General features: G+C 36.3%; 1 protein-coding gene and 1 long non-coding RNA gene across 3 annotated transcripts; one reads left to right on the forward strand and one right to left on the reverse strand.

Moving 5' to 3' along the window:
- Positions 1-248: 248 nt before the first annotated feature.
- On the forward strand, positions 249-6,445 carry LOC109808762 (protein NRT1/ PTR FAMILY 7.3). 2 transcript variants are annotated; one of them, XM_020371894.3, is made up of 5 exons: positions 249-406; positions 609-723; positions 3,901-4,118; positions 4,217-4,779; positions 5,030-6,445. In XM_020371894.3, the coding sequence occupies exons 1-5, from the start codon at positions 380-382 to the stop codon at positions 5,898-5,900; spliced, it is 1,794 nt and encodes a 597-aa protein (XP_020227483.1). In that variant the 5' UTR covers positions 249-379; the 3' UTR covers positions 5,901-6,445. The 2 variants fall into 2 exon arrangements, with proteins under 2 accessions (XP_020227483.1, XP_029129343.1); XM_029273510.2 differs by lacking the exons at positions 249-406; positions 609-723 and adding an exon at positions 1,741-2,890.
- An 8,309-nt stretch (positions 6,446-14,754) lies between these two features.
- Positions 14,755-16,724, reverse strand: LOC145958362 (uncharacterized). Its single transcript, XR_014434095.1, has 2 exons — positions 16,590-16,724; positions 14,755-15,309 (listed from the first exon to the last, which is right to left on the reverse strand). It is a non-coding gene; the product is annotated as an uncharacterized LOC145958362 (long non-coding RNA).
- Between the last annotated feature and the right edge of the window lie 262 nt (positions 16,725-16,986).

Genomic DNA, 16,986 nt, shown 5'->3' on the forward strand with positions numbered 1-16,986 from the left:
ATATCTTCCTAGAAATAATTAGCCAAATTCTATAATAAAGATTATTTTTTAACAAAGTCATATCATCCAAAGAATAAAGTGACTGTATATGTACCAAAATAAATAAATAAATAAATAAAGTGAGGGTATTTTATATATATATTTTAATAAAGTTTGGGACGATGGCACGTAAGATGTCCCCACTTATGTAGTCTGAAATCTGCACCGTTGGTGCCACCTTTGCTTGCTCTATTTATTGAACACTCCCACCTTCTCTGCTTCGTGTGTAAATTTCGTTCTTCAACAACCTCCTCTGCTTCAGTTCTCTAACCTGCATTCTATCGCAGGTTGAGAACTTAATAACACAACTCTCTCCTTCACTTCCACTTTCACATCATCAATGGCCTGCTTAGAACTCTGCAAACAGGTATGTTAAGTATAAACATATATATATATACATATATACATGTTTACTCTAGAAACTAATCCTTCGTTCTGATCCAAGTGCATGCAATCTATTACCATGCCCTTCAGGCTTTTATAAATAAATATACATGATGTGTTACTATAAGTAATAAATTAAATATAATGCTGGCATTTCATTGAGTAATGAAATCATTGATCTGCAGGAAAAGTTCAAAGATGAGACACAAGAGCTGACTCTTGATGGGAGTGTTGATTGGCATGGCCGCCCTGCAATCAGAGCCAAATCTGGTTCATGGGTTGCTGGAACCATAGTACTATGTAAGTTCCAAACATGTATAAATGGCAGGGCCAACTTCTTTCACTATGTTTTATTTACTTAGTATATTTGTTTTTCGTTACATATGGCAATGCATTCAATCATATGTAATGTATAAACTTGGTCTTACCCTTAGCTAGGTACCATAATATATATATACAAACTTTCCCTACCTAATTAAGTTTTTCCAAGATCCCTGCACTGGAATCTAATATATTATTTGAAGTTATTAACATGAATTGTGTGTGAGAGATCAGAGATACGTCTAGGGTCTAAATATATAGGGGTGACTCGTGGCAGCAGTTGGAGCCGTAGAAGTTTCATGAACCTTGAATGATATATGATGGATATATATATTTTAGATAGCTTATCAGTTATGATTGAGAGGAATTGAAGGAACTCTAGAAGTTGCTTTTAAAATGGTCCTCCTCCTCCTCCACAAACAAACAAGGTGGATCTCTTGGTGATGTCATCAGTTTTAGGTCGTGGAAAACGACAAGTTAAATGCAGGAACCTCGTGCTCCATTCAATTTACAAAAATCAGAGGTTTTAGATTTGCAGCTATTGCTGCCTCACTCCTACTCATATGTTTTTGATCCAGTTGAGAGAGAGAGAGATTCTGAATCATGATAAAACGACACAAGAATAGGAAAAGGAGAGAGAGTGAGGAAAGAAGCATGCCTTTTAGGGAATATGTTCCTGACACGTAACCACTGCTGGGATCTTGCATGACTTGGATTATTGCCACGTGTCCTAAACAATAGACGCATGACCCTTCACCAATGAGTGCAAGCAAGGGTAATTCCATGTTTGGTAAACACAAATTCTATCCATCCATGGTAACTTACATAACATAAGACTAATTGCTAGCTAGTTGTTAAGTTTTATCGTATTTTTTAATGTTTTGTTAAATAAAATTTAAGGGTATTAATACTGTAAAAAAAGAATTATTATGACGGCTATAAAAAATAAAAAGCCTTAATTAGAAAATGTACCATTTAACGTTATCAATATATTTCTACCTTAATTTATTACATTAATAATACTTCACTTGTTAATTCTTTAACAATTACTTCCGGAATGATAGATAACAAAATCTGTTACCATAAAAGGGAAAGAATGATTGATAAATGCTCACTGACTTAGTCAGGTCGTTCTAAAATTAAGATATTAAGCCCAACGTTAAAGGTTAAGGGAAAGGAAAATTTTTTTTTTTGAACAGCTAAGAAAAATTTCATTGAAAGGTACCAGTGGTACCAAAAGAGAAAAGACAAGTTTACAAATAGAACCAAACATCTGTAACCCATGAAGAGAAAATAAAAAAATAAAAAAGAAGATTACCCACTTCAGTAGTTGTTACAGTGAACCCTTCACAACTCGCTACTCCAGCCTTATTATGAGCAACTCTACCCCACCCACCCTCCCTCTCTAACTGATCGAATTAAACTATAATTTATCCTACCCAGTTTTGAGAACAACCTATCAATTATACACCCACTTGCATCTTAGTTATCTTCCACCTACCTAGACACCTCAGACCTTCATCTAGTTAAACATAGACCAGGATTGCAGCACCATTGTGAAAAACTATACCGGAAAGACTTTGTGAAGGATGACAACCACCTCCAACTGTGAACCTGAATCTCTTTCACCATACTATCAAAACAGAAGCTGCTATCCTTGAACCTACATAGATTCCTTGTCCTCCACACTATCCAAGTAGTTACCAGCCACACCGTACGCCAATAAACAGCTTGTGTACTTTGGTGAAAAGGTCCAGGAATGAAGTTGAAATGGTCCAAAATGCACCTAGGAAGGGGAGCGGGACAATTAATCCACGACAGACATACCTTCCATACCTTGTCAACCACCGGGCAGGTGCAGAACAAATGATAATCAGTTTCAATATCACTCTTACAAAAAACACATAGTGCATCATTTTCTGATAAGACAATACTCCTGCTAGCCAGATTATCCACCGTAGGGAGGCCCCTACTCATCATTCTCCAAGCAAAAATTTTAGCTTTTGGTGGTGCCGGGATGGACCAAACACTACTAGGTGCACCAATATTGGATCCTACAACAGCTTCAGAGGTGATGGCACTATATGCAGACCTGACTGTATAAGTTCCAGACGGTTCACCCAACCACCACCATGAGAATTGATAGGTCAGAATCAGACAAGTATTATTAGAATCATTGTTAAGCTAGTTCTGAGACTTTTCGTGTGAGCAGAGAAGTAGTGAACAAATAAGTAACGTGCGTGCATGTATATGCACTGAAATCTGTGATTGATTCTTAGATGGAGAAGTGCATGCTGAAATAATAAAACTTTTTTTCTTTTTGGTTTTTAGAGGGACGGCACAGTAAGGGGATCCAACATAAACCAATTTTAATTAATTTATAAGTAGTTTCTTTTGTAATTATAAGAGACACTTCGTAATAAAGAAATAGTTTCCTTTTCAAATTATACAGAATATAGATGAATATCATTGTTTTGGTTTGCTAGGCAGACTATAATTCCATGCAAATTGAGGTTTCTGTTTTGAGTGGGGAAAGAAATAAAAAATAAAAAAAAAAAGTCTCTCTCCTGCTACACTTGGAAATAAGCCTCGCAATCCCGAATATACTTTTTTACTGAACATGATCGATCGAGGTTAGAGCAATAAGATGAAACAATACCAAGTCCTTTTTTTTTTTTTTTTTTTTGAGGGTTACCTCCTCACACCATCTTTTTTTATGCTACACTCTTCTACCTGCAAAACTACTTCTCCCATTACAGAATAAAAATTGGTTCAAAAATATTGACGTGAAAATCACTTTTAATTAAACGAGCATATAGAAAAATGATTTACTGACAAAAACTTCGAAGTCTTCATAAACTATTTATAGATGGACTTTCTTTTCCTCTCTTCTGCATACTTGGGAATAAACTATGTATGTTTTTAAGCTGATCTTGCAACCATTTGAAAGTCTTTATAAAGCATGTATTAAACACGAATATAACTGGGTTACTTTCGGTTTTTTGCCATTATCGCGCGCAAATAAGCTCCATTTTTAATACACATACACGAGGATGCATGTGACTGTGCGAGTGTATTCAAATTAAGCGGTCTGCACTCAAAAACACTAATAACATTATGCTGACAATGCTTATTTTCTTGATTGATAATCATCAGTGAACCAAGGTCTGGCAACCTTAGCATTCTTTGGAGTAGGGGTGAACTTAGTGCTGTTCCTGACAAGAGTGATGGGGCAAGATAATGCTGATGCTGCAAACAATGTGAGCAAGTGGACTGGCACGGTTTATATCTTCTCTCTTGTGGGTGCTTTCCTAAGTGACTCTTATTGGGGAAGATACAAAACTTGTGCCATCTTTCAGGTCATCTTTGTAATAGTAAGTAATATTCTCTCAATTTCATTTCCTTGCCTTCTCTCTTATTCTTCCTCTCTAATTTCAGGCTAATTAAAGAATCTTCTGGTTTGATATAACAGGGTCTAGTATCCTTGTCTCTTTCATCATACCTCTCCTTGATTAGACCTAAAGGTTGTGGGAATGAAACAATTAAATGTGGGAAACATTCAAGCTTGGAGATGGGCATGTTCTACCTCTCAATATATCTCATTGCCTTGGGGAATGGAGGGTATCAGCCAAACATTGCCACATTTGGAGCTGACCAGTTTGACGAGGAGCACTCAAAGGAGGGTTACTCCAAGGTGGCCTTCTTTAGCTACTTCTACCTGGCTTTGAACCTTGGTTCACTCTTCTCAAACACAATTCTAGGCTATTTTGAAGATGAAGGAATGTGGGCTCTTGGGTTCTGGGTGTCTGCAGGCTCTGCTTTTGCAGCCCTTATCCTATTTCTTCTTGGGACCCCAAGATATCGACACTTCAAGCCCTGTGGCAATCCTCTTTCAAGGTTCTGCCAAGTCCTTGTTGCTGCATCAAGGAAATGGAAAGATCAAATGACAGCAAATGGAGAGGATTTATATGTTGTGGATGAAAATGAATCTCCCACCAATGGCAACAGAAAGATTCTCCACACCGATGGGTTCAAGTAAGTATTAGAAGCCAATTTCATCTAAACTACATAGTTGAATACTTTTGAAAACAATTGATGTTTATAACTTATAGAAGAGGCTGCATGGAATGCTTTTAGTGTATTGATGTCATCAACTAACCATTTTGCTAAGACCATGGCATGACTAACAAATTAAACACCAAAGGTTTTCAGTATAATTGGCCATTCTTTATTCTACCGAGCTATAAAAATTTGATCAATTTACCATTTGTCATCTGCCTTGCAGGTTTCTGGATAGGGCAGCCATTATATCTTCCAGAGATCTAGAGGACCAAAAAGGAGGTATTTATAACCCCTGGCGTCTCTGCCCTATAACTCAAGTTGAAGAAGTGAAGTGCATATTAAGACTTCTTCCTATTTGGCTCTGTACCATAATATACTCGGTGGTTTTCACACAAATGGCTTCTCTTTTTGTGGAGCAAGGGGCCGCCATGAAAACTACAATTTCCCATTTCAGAATACCACCTGCAAGCATGTCTAGCTTTGACATCCTCAGCGTAGCTATCTTCATTTTCGTCTACCGTCGAGTGATTGATCCACTTGTTGGAAGACTTAAAAAGACAAGTTCCAAGGGCCTTACTGAGCTTCAGAGAATGGGAATAGGGCTAGTTATAGCTGTAATGGCAATGGTTTCAGCAGGAATAGTTGAATGCTACAGGCTTAAGTATGCAAAACCAGGATGTCCCCACTGCAGTGGCACAAGCTCTCTAAGTATCTTCTGGCAAATTCCTCAGTATGCACTTATAGGAGCTTCTGAGGTTTTTATGTATGTAGGCCAGTTAGAATTCTTCAATGCTCAGACGCCAGATGGCCTAAAGAGCTTTGGAAGTGCCCTTTGCATGACTTCCATCTCCCTTGGGAACTACGTAAGTAGCTTACTTGTTAGTATGGTTATGAAGATCTCCACCGAGGATCACATGCCAGGTTGGATCCCTGGAAACTTAAACAGAGGTCACCTAGATAGGTTTTACTTCCTGTTAGCTGCCTTGACATCAATAGACTTGGTTGTTTATATTGCATGTGCAAAGTGGTTCAAGAGTATACAACTGGAAGGGAAATATGAAGAGAATGATAAGCCTGGTAGCTTTAAAGTCTAATTTACGATGGATAACAAACAAAGGCTATGATAATGGCATATATATATAAATAAGAGAAAGAAGGGATCAACTAGTCAAATTAACTTGAGCTATAGCTGCTATTGGAAGAAAAGAAGGCTGGTTTGCAGTAAGAGAGGCCCTTTTTACCTGAGTCTCTTATAACTGTAGTCACTGTTTTTTGTTTCAACTAACGGTTTGTTTGGTTTGAGAAAACAATTTGTTTTCCTTTTTTTTGTTTTCACAAATAATAACTAAAATGTTACCTTGTTTCCGATTTGTATCCTGCTTTCAAAATTTTGTATAGGAAATGGTAGAAACAACAAAATGTTGTTTACACCAGTTCTTGAACAAAATTTTGAAATCTAAACAAAGTGAAAATAAGGTAACCTTTTTATAATTATTTATGAAAACTGAAAATAAAGACGACAGATCTTTTCACAAACCAAACAAACCCCTATATTTTCAGTTTATGTTCTTGAATCCAGGTTGTGTAAAACTAAACTTTTTGAAGAGACAATGACAGTTTCAGGGTCACTTTAAGCCTCCTTTCGTATGTCTTTGTACGTTCCATTGTTAACAACGAATGTTATTTTGATTTCCAAGTGTGAAATTTTATGATCCAATGACCAATTAACAAATCTTACCGATTATATGCCTCTCCTCCCATTGCTAACACAAATGTTTTTGTCGTTGATGCCTGGAAGTGGAACAGGGACAAACACTGCAATCATGAACAATCCATTAACTAAGAAACCAAGGGATTTCTTATACATACTATTTAAGCTGAGTGACTTCATAGGCATGATAACTTACACAAAGGCATTCATTTACCAAAAGAAAATCCAAACTGGCAGTGGCAGACCTTGATGTCAAGCCTGTTGCAATGTGGACAGGGAAACGAGTCCTGTATATGACTATTTAAATAAAACAGCATCGACCAGCAACTTATATTGCAGGCAATATATTATACAGAATAAGTGTTGTACATGATCACTTACAAAAAAAAAAAAAAAAAAAAAAAAAAAAACATAACCAGCAACTTAATTATATATATATATATATATATATATACACACTTAAGGGAGCCATGAACTCCCCCAGTAGAAATGGAATGACATATAGGAAGATTTTTGGCAGTAAAAAGAGGTATTAAGATATAAAAGTTAAGGTGCACCAAGTATGGAATCAAATTTTACAGAATTGAAATAGGAATAAACTGAAATGTGTGGATGTTACGATTTCAAAATTAAGTTTCGTCAGGCATCCATTTCATATACTTTTTATGTTCTAGCAAAGATATAGAACTATATTTTTTCTTCAAAATTTAGCGTGATAGACCCTCATACGTATTTAACATAGAAAGAAGAGCAACGACCTGAAAAAGAGTGAGGTATATGTTATAATACATAAACAAGCGAGGAATTAAAGAAAATGGGGGAAACTTTCAGATTGCTCCTATCAGAGTGATTACCAAATACAAGATATTTTATACAAATCCCAGTGTACCTAGTTAACTAGCCTTTGAGTATTGACGAATGCCCCCTTAAATTTATCCCTCCTAGTTTAATAATTCAAAGCCAGTTTGCTTCATCTTTATCTTCCACATGCCAAAATATAATCTTTGTTGCACTTGTAACAGTCAAAGCTCTCAACTATTCAAGATATGTGCCATCAATAGTAGTCACAGAATGGGAAGATCAACAAATATAATTCATGGTCAATTGCGTTTAGCTGGTGAAAGTAATATATCTGTCATAGTGTCATGTTATCTAATTGTAGATATGTTACAGTAGGAAAATTGCATGTAATTGTATCACAATCTTCCGAACCCAAAGAATCTTGATACATTTACTTTTGGAAATATATTATCAATTTATCAGTTCAGGTTTTCACAGCCTTTGTTTGAACAAAACTTGGGAGTAACTCTTTAACTGTTTTTAGTATGATTCTTCAATCAAAATTAAAGTTTCACCTGAATAACTAAAGCTGACCTTTACTTTTGCAAACTCCTGAAATGAAACTCTAATTTTAATTGACCAACAACACCAAAGGCAATTGAGTAACTACATCTAAGTTTTTATCTTTTTTGTATTCCATCACACAACAAAATCCATCTAGCGTACAGGCATAAAGCCAGCTAGTAATTAACAGTAATCTTAATTCCCAACCAAACCAATAGCCCAATTCATTGAAGTGAAAGAAATTCATTCCTTTCAAACTAACAAGAACTCGAAATAATACATTTCTTCTAAAGTCTAAACCCATTTATCCATTCACAAGCACATTGTCAAACATGTAATGGGCAACCAAGTGATCCAATGTTATTGCTGCCTGAGGCCAACACACACCAAAATCAAAATAACCATTTCAAGATAAGGACATCAAACATAAAATTGGTTGCGGAGTGTTATTGATTAGGGAGGTGATATAGTTCCGATTTTACTATGGTCCATATGGAAGGTACGTAATAAAATGTTGTTTGATAGAGCGTTGGTATGTTCTACAGTTCTAGCTTGTTGATCGTAGAAGTGATTGCATGGAACTCTTATGTCTCACGTGCCTTTGCTCAAGTTTTTTTGGTACAGACGTGCCTTTGCTCAAGTTGGGGGAATACATAGAAAAAGCGTTGGATCTCAAGGCAACCCTCAACTCAGCCATGGGTTACTTTGAACGTGGATGGGAGTGCTATCACAAATTTGAGGGCTTCGAGATTTGGAGGTCTAATTCGAAATGAGAAGTAAGGTTTTGTTTGGACAATTGAGAAAAATCCTTAAATAAATTGAAGTATCTTTGGTTTATTTTTTTTTATAAGTCGAAAGGCGGGCAGCTATAATGCACGTATACGATAAGATTTGATACCACGATACGTAAGTTTTAAAAAATATAAGATATGATATGTAATTCTAAGTGTGTGATTCAGTGGTAGAGGTTTACGCTTAAGCAAGGTTAGGGGTTCAAATCTTGCCTTGTATACGCAATCACGTTAAATCTTAGGACCAGTTATCCCACTCTAATAATTGTAAATAAATATCATTCAAAAATCAAAATTAAGAATACATTTCTTGTTTTTTGATTTTTAAATATTACTAAAAAAATTATAAATCATTTTTTATTGTAAGAAATAGGAATAGTATCAATTTCATCCCCTCCTTGACCATCATCTGTAAATAAGACAGTTTCCATTTCTGGTTCATCAAGAGATAATGACGTCACTTCAAGATTTTCAACACCATCAAAGCTACCCCATGCATCTCCACCAATGTCCCACATTCTATTACTCCCTTGCATATATTCTTCACTTTTCCTAGATAAGAGTCGCAAATTAGTATATACATAAACCAAGTCTTCTCCTCTTTTAGGATTCAACTTATTTCTTTTCAGGGAGTGAATGAAGGAATAAGTATTCCAATTCCTTTCGCAATAAGATGAAGAACTAGGTTGTACAAGAAGCTTTAAATAAAGCTTTTGAAGGAGAGGGGTAAAAGAACCATGCATTACCCACTAGGATTTAGCATCTAATGTCCATATATCTTCAATTGAGTCAAAAGAAGCAAAATTATGAGCTTTTGATGAAAAATCAGCATATTCAAGAGAAACATTTCTTCTTTCTTCAGTTGTTGTGAAAAGCTTTTTTAAACATTTATTTCTTTTCATAGAAATTTTTTCATCATTATGTGGGGAAATTCTATTTGGAACCTCTTGAAGTCATTCATCACTGTAGTACCTGTAAATAAATAAAAAAAGTTAATAAATAAAAAAATTTAGTAACTATCAAATTATTTATAAATAAATAATAAAAACAAATAAATATTTAATAGGCTAATTTTACCTAGGATTCAAAGAGTGAGCCATGCAGTGGAGAGGGGTGCAACTCTTAGTCCACCTATCAATTAGTATAGAATAAACAACTTCATAAAATGTTGATGTATCATTTAACTCTTTTCCTTCATATCTATATATAGACGTCTTTACTTTTTCTATCATACTATCCCACATCTCATAGACCAAATGAAGAATGGGACTATCTGTGTCACAAGCCCTAAGCATACTATAAATAGGCTCGGTGAAATTAAGAATATATGTAATTTTGTCCCACCACACATCATTCAAAATAAATTCTTTTGCAGCTTGGGCCTTACCCACATCATCTTCTCTATAAGAGTTCCATTCTTCACTAATAACCATTGATTGCAAAACACCTTTCAAAAGTTTAAATCTCTTTAACATCACTAGAATAGATGCAAAGCGTGTTTCAGCTATAGCAAGCAATTTTAGAGGTGAAAAGTGATTAAAAATTGTCAATCTTATTGAGTGATTCATGATAAAGTTCCTAACAAAAGAAACATTATCAACAACTTAAGTAATCCAATTACATTCAACATAAGCTACCTCATTCCTTTTAGTGTTTTTGGCCGCACATATATTCTTCAACGCAAGGTTCAATGTGTGAACAAATTAAGAAGTCCAAAAAAATTTAGGAAAAGAAATTTCAACAATCATTCTAGCACCTTTGCATACATGAGCATTATCTGTTATAATTTGAACAACATTTTGTTCTCCTACTTCTTTTATAACTTCTATCATCTTATTAGCCATATAATGTTTGTTTTTAATCTCATCAGAAACATTAATAGCTTTTAAAAATATTGGACCCCCTTCACTTATAGCCATAAAATTAATTAAATGTCTTCTTTGGATATTTTTCCATCCATTAGATACTATGCTAACACCTTTTGCATTCCAAGTCGATTTAATAGGTTTAAGCAACCTCTCAACTTGTGTCTTCTCTTATTGTAAGAGAGTTGTCCTCAAGGCATTGTATCCAGGAGGAAGAAAACCATTAAGCATGTGATTTGCAACAAATGGATAAGAATTCACATAATAGGGATTTCTGGCAAGGTTGAAGGGAAGTTCAGAAGAATAAAACATTCTAGCAATGAGAGCTTTGAGATTATCTCTATTTTCTAAATTAAATATTTTCTCCAAAGGACCAACTTTTCTCTTTTTCAATAAAGAACTCTGATGCATTTTCTCTGTAGGGGATGGAACATGCTTAGGTTTCACTTTATTTTCATCCAATTCAACAATTGATTTCAATTCAACCAAATATTGATCATTTACACTTGCACACACAAAAATTCTAGTTTCATAAATCCTCAACAAATGAGCTTTAACTCTCGAATAAAAACTTTTATAAACCTTTTGACAAAAATTACAAGACCAACTCTTATTGTGACACCCTTCTACCCCAACATTAATATACAACAAATGCAATAATAATAAAAAATTCTTTCTTTTTGAGTAAATAAAATCTTTCATAGTTGACAAATGTCTCAAATATCACAAGGTAGAAGATTCACATTCATAACTCATAAATCATAACTCCAATGTAAAAATTACAAAAGAAAAGAAGTTAAGATTTTCAATACAATTTAGTGACAACAAGAAATCATATATATATATATATATATATATATATAATAATAATACAGGAAATATAAATTAACTCCAGTAAAGGTGGCAGTGCCTCCTGGTTAGGAATTAATTTATATTTTCCAAATCATGTAATAAAAATATAACAAAGATATTCATTTTGGTCTTTTATCAAGAACGTTCAAATTACAATTCTTAACATACATTTTCCTTGGATTATAAACTTTATCTACGTTATCTCTTCGTTAGAAATTACAAAAGAAGAGAAACTAAAGTTATTAAAACAATAACATATTAAACTAAGCTAACTATGCCCCGATGTCACATCCTATCAGAGCATGCCCAATTGAAGCCTTTAAGCCTCATCACCAACATCCTCATGATGCTGATCACCTGCATCATAATTTAAACATATATGTTAAGTCTCAATTTTACCTCTTTTTGGATGAGACTTATTGAACAAATTCCACTCATCCTTTGAACCATTGCAATATAATTGTTCTCTTTTTGGTTCATTTTGTGTGCAGATATAACTAACCCAAATTCAGCTAACAATACCTTAATACACCTCATTTTTTGTGCAGGTATTGAGCTAGTGACTTGAGGATTGAAGACTCTTAGGATTGGAAACCTAAGAAGCTAAGGAGCAGAGAAGAGGTTCTGCGCCGGGCTCAATATAACCTGCGCTGGGCGTGACAAAAACAGAGTATTTCATCTCTGCCAGTTATATTGCGCCGGGCGCAAAAGGAATTAAGCCGGGCGCAAAAGGAATTAAGCCGGGCGCAAAAGGAATTAAGTCGGGCGCAAAAGGAATTGCGCCGGGCTTGTGTTGAGACAGAGAGTGCTTGACTTCTCTGGAAGAACTTGCGCCGGGCGCGAAGAATTGTGCGCCGGGCGCGGAACCCTAATCTGATCTTAATATTTTTGTTTTTGTTTTGCTTTGTTTTTCTTTTTTTTTTTTTTTTTTTTTTTTGTAATGGCTGACCACATACTTTCTTCTTCCCAAAATTCCCCATTCTTCAACTCCCCCAAACTTATTTGATGTCATCAGTTTGCTTTCTTAACCAAAGCAAGGGTTATGGTTAATTTTTCATGGTTTGGGACAAGTGGAAGGTGTGGTGTTTAGGCTTAGAAAGGTATGGGTCAAGTGAAGAGTGGAGATGGTTTTTTGGCTTAGATGGTTACAAAATAGAGGAGTATGAATGCCTTGATCATATAAGTGCACAACATAAGCAAACCACCAGGGAAACTCAAGCAAAGTCTATCATGCAACTTAAGCGTAGTTCACTCATAAGTGTTTTAGGCTCAAACCTCACCCGGCTATGCATCCACAAACTATCAAGCTCAGCTCAGTTCTATGATCAACATTGAAACCCGTATGCAACTAGTCATGAACTAAAGATCTAATGTGACTTGAAAATGTCTAGGGTACAAGCACTATAAACATCAAGCAAACTACAATCCAGAATCAACCACAAGCAAAGCAAGTATCAACAAGATTAAAAACCATGCTAAAGCAGAATATTCACAAAAAGAACCAACAAAGTAATCACAAAAAAAACTATATATAAAAATAGTTAAATACTGAAAATAAAAGACAGAAGAATAAATTGCAATAGACAAAGGTAAACTAAGGTAGGCTCCATCTGCTTCCATCTATGGGGTCTGGTCATCATCATCTCCAAGAGCTGCTCCACCATCATCAACTCCATCAACCTCAGCAGCTCCACTCCCCCAAACTTAGGAGCCTGGTCCCCAGGCCAACCAGTATACGCCTGAAAGTCCTGGTAACCAGAAGTGATTGCAGAGTGTACTCATGAAAGAACATGGTGAGCACAAAAATTATACACAGTGATGACCAAGCAAATATAGCAAAAATGGAGAATATCCTTAGACCAAAATTAAGCACAACATGCATGCACACGGAAATGAACTATAACAATGCAACATAAAGCACACAAACATACAACATACAACAGAACATAAAGAAACATGATTGAAAACAGATAAATATGGGCTGTCAGGAATGTGGTGCACCGGGCTTAACACAGATGCGCCGGGCTTAATATCAGTAAAAATCAACGAGGTTTCAAAATCTGATATCGCGCCGGGCGTGCGTTAAACGCGCCCGACGTGGTGGTTCCAGAGACCAAAAATTGAGTATTAGGCCGGGCGCAAAAGAGTCACGCCCGGCGCGTAGTCACTTTAAAAGGTCAATTTGCCCAGGTTTTAAATTAGGATCAGGCCTTATTTCCACCTAGACACAGAATTGCCTCATTCCTCACATTCCAAACAAAATGTACCCTATATTTACCCATTCAAACATGATTCTAACAACTAACACATAACACAAACAACATATACCACAAAACATATAACACAAAACACAACACATAATACAAAACAACACTTATAACACAGAACAACATGCAACAAAAATCTAAAACACAGTTCAGATCTCTGGGTTGCCTCCCAGGAAGCGCTTGTTTACTGTCCCGAGCATGACGATGACCAACTTGAAGTGCTCTACTCTCCTTCTCCTCCTGTTGCTCTTGTTCCTCCTTGCTTTGTGCTCAATCTCATGATTGCTCAACAATTGCTCAGAGGGATTGGTCAATCTTGTTCATAGTACCTAGCATACAAGAGAAAGTAGAGGACTAGAGCGCCCAGGTCAGCTTCAACAATTCATTGCTACCATAAAATGAAAATAAAAGTAAAAGAATAAGTCACAAATAGCTATAAATACTAAATCACCATTCTAATCCCCGGCAACGGCGCCAAAAACTTGTTGAGATTTCCGTTGAAGTGCTTTTGTTAATATTTGTAAATTCGTTTAATTCTATCAACGGTCTCAAACACGGCAAGTATACCGGCCGTTCAAGTAGTAAAAATATCGTATCCACAGGGATTAGAAGGTAATATAAGCATTTATTGACTATTCGTGACTAAAGAATAATTCCAATTTCATAGTTTGTGCAGTGAATTCAAAGTTGTGACTATTGGAATGAAAGCTGTAAATAAATATTGTTTTGTGAGTGGAAAAGGTAAGGAATGGTATTGTGGTATTGTGAGGTTGTGGGGGTCAGATTTCACCAAACGTAACACTAATGTATCCTTAATCTCTTGTTGAATTCATTGCTAAGTCAACCCAAGAGTTTACTCAAACCTAATCCCTTAGAGAAAGAGCCTAGGTGCGGATATTGAATATCAATCCCTTGAGTACCCAATATCTACACCCGCATTACGGGCTAGGGTTTAAGACTACTAATGGGTCAAGCTCTATCCCTAGATACAATCACCACTAGGCATATGTTTCAGAACTAGTTTCAAAGGTTATTTTCCAATACCCATGGAACCTTAAATCATGCAAAGGGTGATCAATCCAAAGCAAGCATTAAGAATAGAAACAAACACAACAAAGAATAAAACAACATGTATATATATCATTAAAACCGTAAAGATTACAATAGAGTACGTTGGTTACATCTAACCCCACAAAATGGGTGAAACCACTCAACAAAGAGGGCAAATACAAAATAGAGATGGAAGAGGAAGTGAAGAACCGAAGGAAAGATCCGCACACGGACGATCCCAAGCCCTGGGAATCCCTTTCGCAGCTCCTAGAGGCGCCCAATGTGAGAATGGAGAGAAAGATCCCTGAAAATGGCTTCAAATATGAGCCTGGGAGATCAGATTAGGGTTCCGCGCCCGGCGCACAATTCTTCGCGCCCGGCGCAAGTTCTTCCAGAGAAGTCAAGCACTCTCTGTCTCAACACAAGCCCGGCGCAATTCCTTTAGCGCCCGGCTTAATTCCTTTTGCGCCCAGCGCAATATAACTGGCAGAGATGAAATACTCTGTTTTTGTCACGCCCAGCGCAGGTTATATTGAGCCCGGCGCAGAACCTCTTCTCTGCTCCTTAGCTTCTTAGGTTTCCAATCCTAAGAGTCTTCAATCCTCAAGTCACTAGCTCAATACCTGCACAAAAAATAAGGTGTATTAAGGTATTGTTAGCTGAATTTGGGTTAGTTATATCTGCACACAAAATGAACCAAAAAGAGAACAATTATATTGCAATGGTTCAAAGGATGAGTGGAATTTGTTCAATAAGTCTCATCCAAAAAGAGGTAAAATTGAGACTTAACAATATACAAGAACAACAAGGAAATGAGCAACATCTCACTCAGTTTCAGGTGCAGAAATAAAAGTTAGATAGTCCACACACACACAACAAATATAAGTCACATGTAAATAACATACATAAATAATCAATATCACATATATATTCATTTATCATGCTATGATGTCATGGACTCGACTCATAAATGCATGCATGTGGCGCCATAAAGAAGTTTCACATCTCATCACTAGTGACCCTAAGGTACACCTTGTTAGCATGTTACATCGTGGGTGACCCTAAGGTACACCTTGTTAGTCGTGGGTGACCATAAGGTACACCTTATTAGCAAGTTACATCGTGGGTGACCATAAGGTACACCTTGTTAGTCGTGGGTATGCGGCCTCAGCGGCACACCTGGAGTAATATATGCATATGATGCATGTCATACATTTATAATCTCATTGACTCAACATTTAACTTATTACATAATTTCATTTAGTACATCATGTCATTATTTGTCATAGTATCATAATCATAGTTTGTCTCAATAGTCCATTCTTAGGTCTCATGTCATTTGTCCATATTTCACATGGTCATGTCATAAATACTCCTCATAAGGTCCGCACAGGAATTCACAGAGATCCAGAGAGCATTCTTGTTCATATTAAAACTTATTTATTATTAACATTAACTTCATATTCATTTATTACTTTCAACAAAAGAACAAAGTAGAGTAAATAAAAAATCAAACAGAACAACGACACCTTCAACAAAGAACAAAGTAGAGTAAATAAAAAATCAAACAGAACAACGACACCTTCAACAAAGAACAAAGTAGAGTAAATAGAAAATCAAACAGAACAACGACACCTTCAACAAAGAGCAAAGTAGAGTAAATAGAAAATCAAACAGAACAATGACACCTTCAACAAATAGCAAAGTAGAGTAAATAGAAAATCAAACAGAACAACGACAAGGGATTGGGATTACATAATCATTTATTATTTCCAACAAGGAATAAAGTAGAGCAAACAGAAAATAAGACAGCACAACGGCAAGGGATTGGGGGCCAATCCGCAAACAAACCATCCAACAATTATCCTCACACCCCCGAGCGAGGTTTCTCACTCCCCCTTACCTGGATAAGCGGAGTTGAAACTTGGGCAAAGCCTCATCCTCTGGATTCCCTCCTCCTTTCTCTCTCTCTTTCTTTCTTTCTTTCTTTCTCTCTCTCTCTCTCTCTCTCTCTCTTCTCTTTCTCTCTCTAGGATTTCACTTTCATATTCTGTATAAAATTTTCACCCCCCTGCTCCTATTTATAGGCAATCTGACGCACCCGGAACGGCCCATACTGATTTCGGAACGGCCCGTACTGATTTCGGAACGGCCCGTTCCGGATCCTTCAAACATGGGCAAATTTTTCAGCTGGAACGGCCCGTTCCAAAATCGGAACGTCCCGTTCCCAAAAAGCAGAACGGCCCGTTCTGAAACCAGAACGGCCCGTTCTCAATCCAGAACGGCCCGTTCTCAATCTC

The sequence above is a fragment of the Cajanus cajan genome, chromosome 5 (genome assembly GCF_000230855.2).
Source record: "Cajanus cajan strain Asha chromosome 5, NIPB_CcT2T_4, whole genome shotgun sequence".
NCBI classification, from domain to species: domain Eukaryota; kingdom Viridiplantae; phylum Streptophyta; class Magnoliopsida; order Fabales; family Fabaceae; genus Cajanus; species Cajanus cajan.

Excerpts from the sequence above, each read along its gene's own strand:
- LOC109808762 (XM_020371894.3), top strand. The coding sequence starts at position 380 with ATGGCCTGCTTAGAACTCTGCAAACAG. Across the intron at positions 724-3,900 it reads TGCTGGAACCATAGTACTAT|TGAACCAAGGTCTGGCAACC; the intron begins GTAAGTTCCAAA and ends GATAATCATCAG. Across the intron at positions 4,780-5,029 it reads CTCCACACCGATGGGTTCAA|GTTTCTGGATAGGGCAGCCA; the intron begins GTAAGTATTAGA and ends TCTGCCTTGCAG.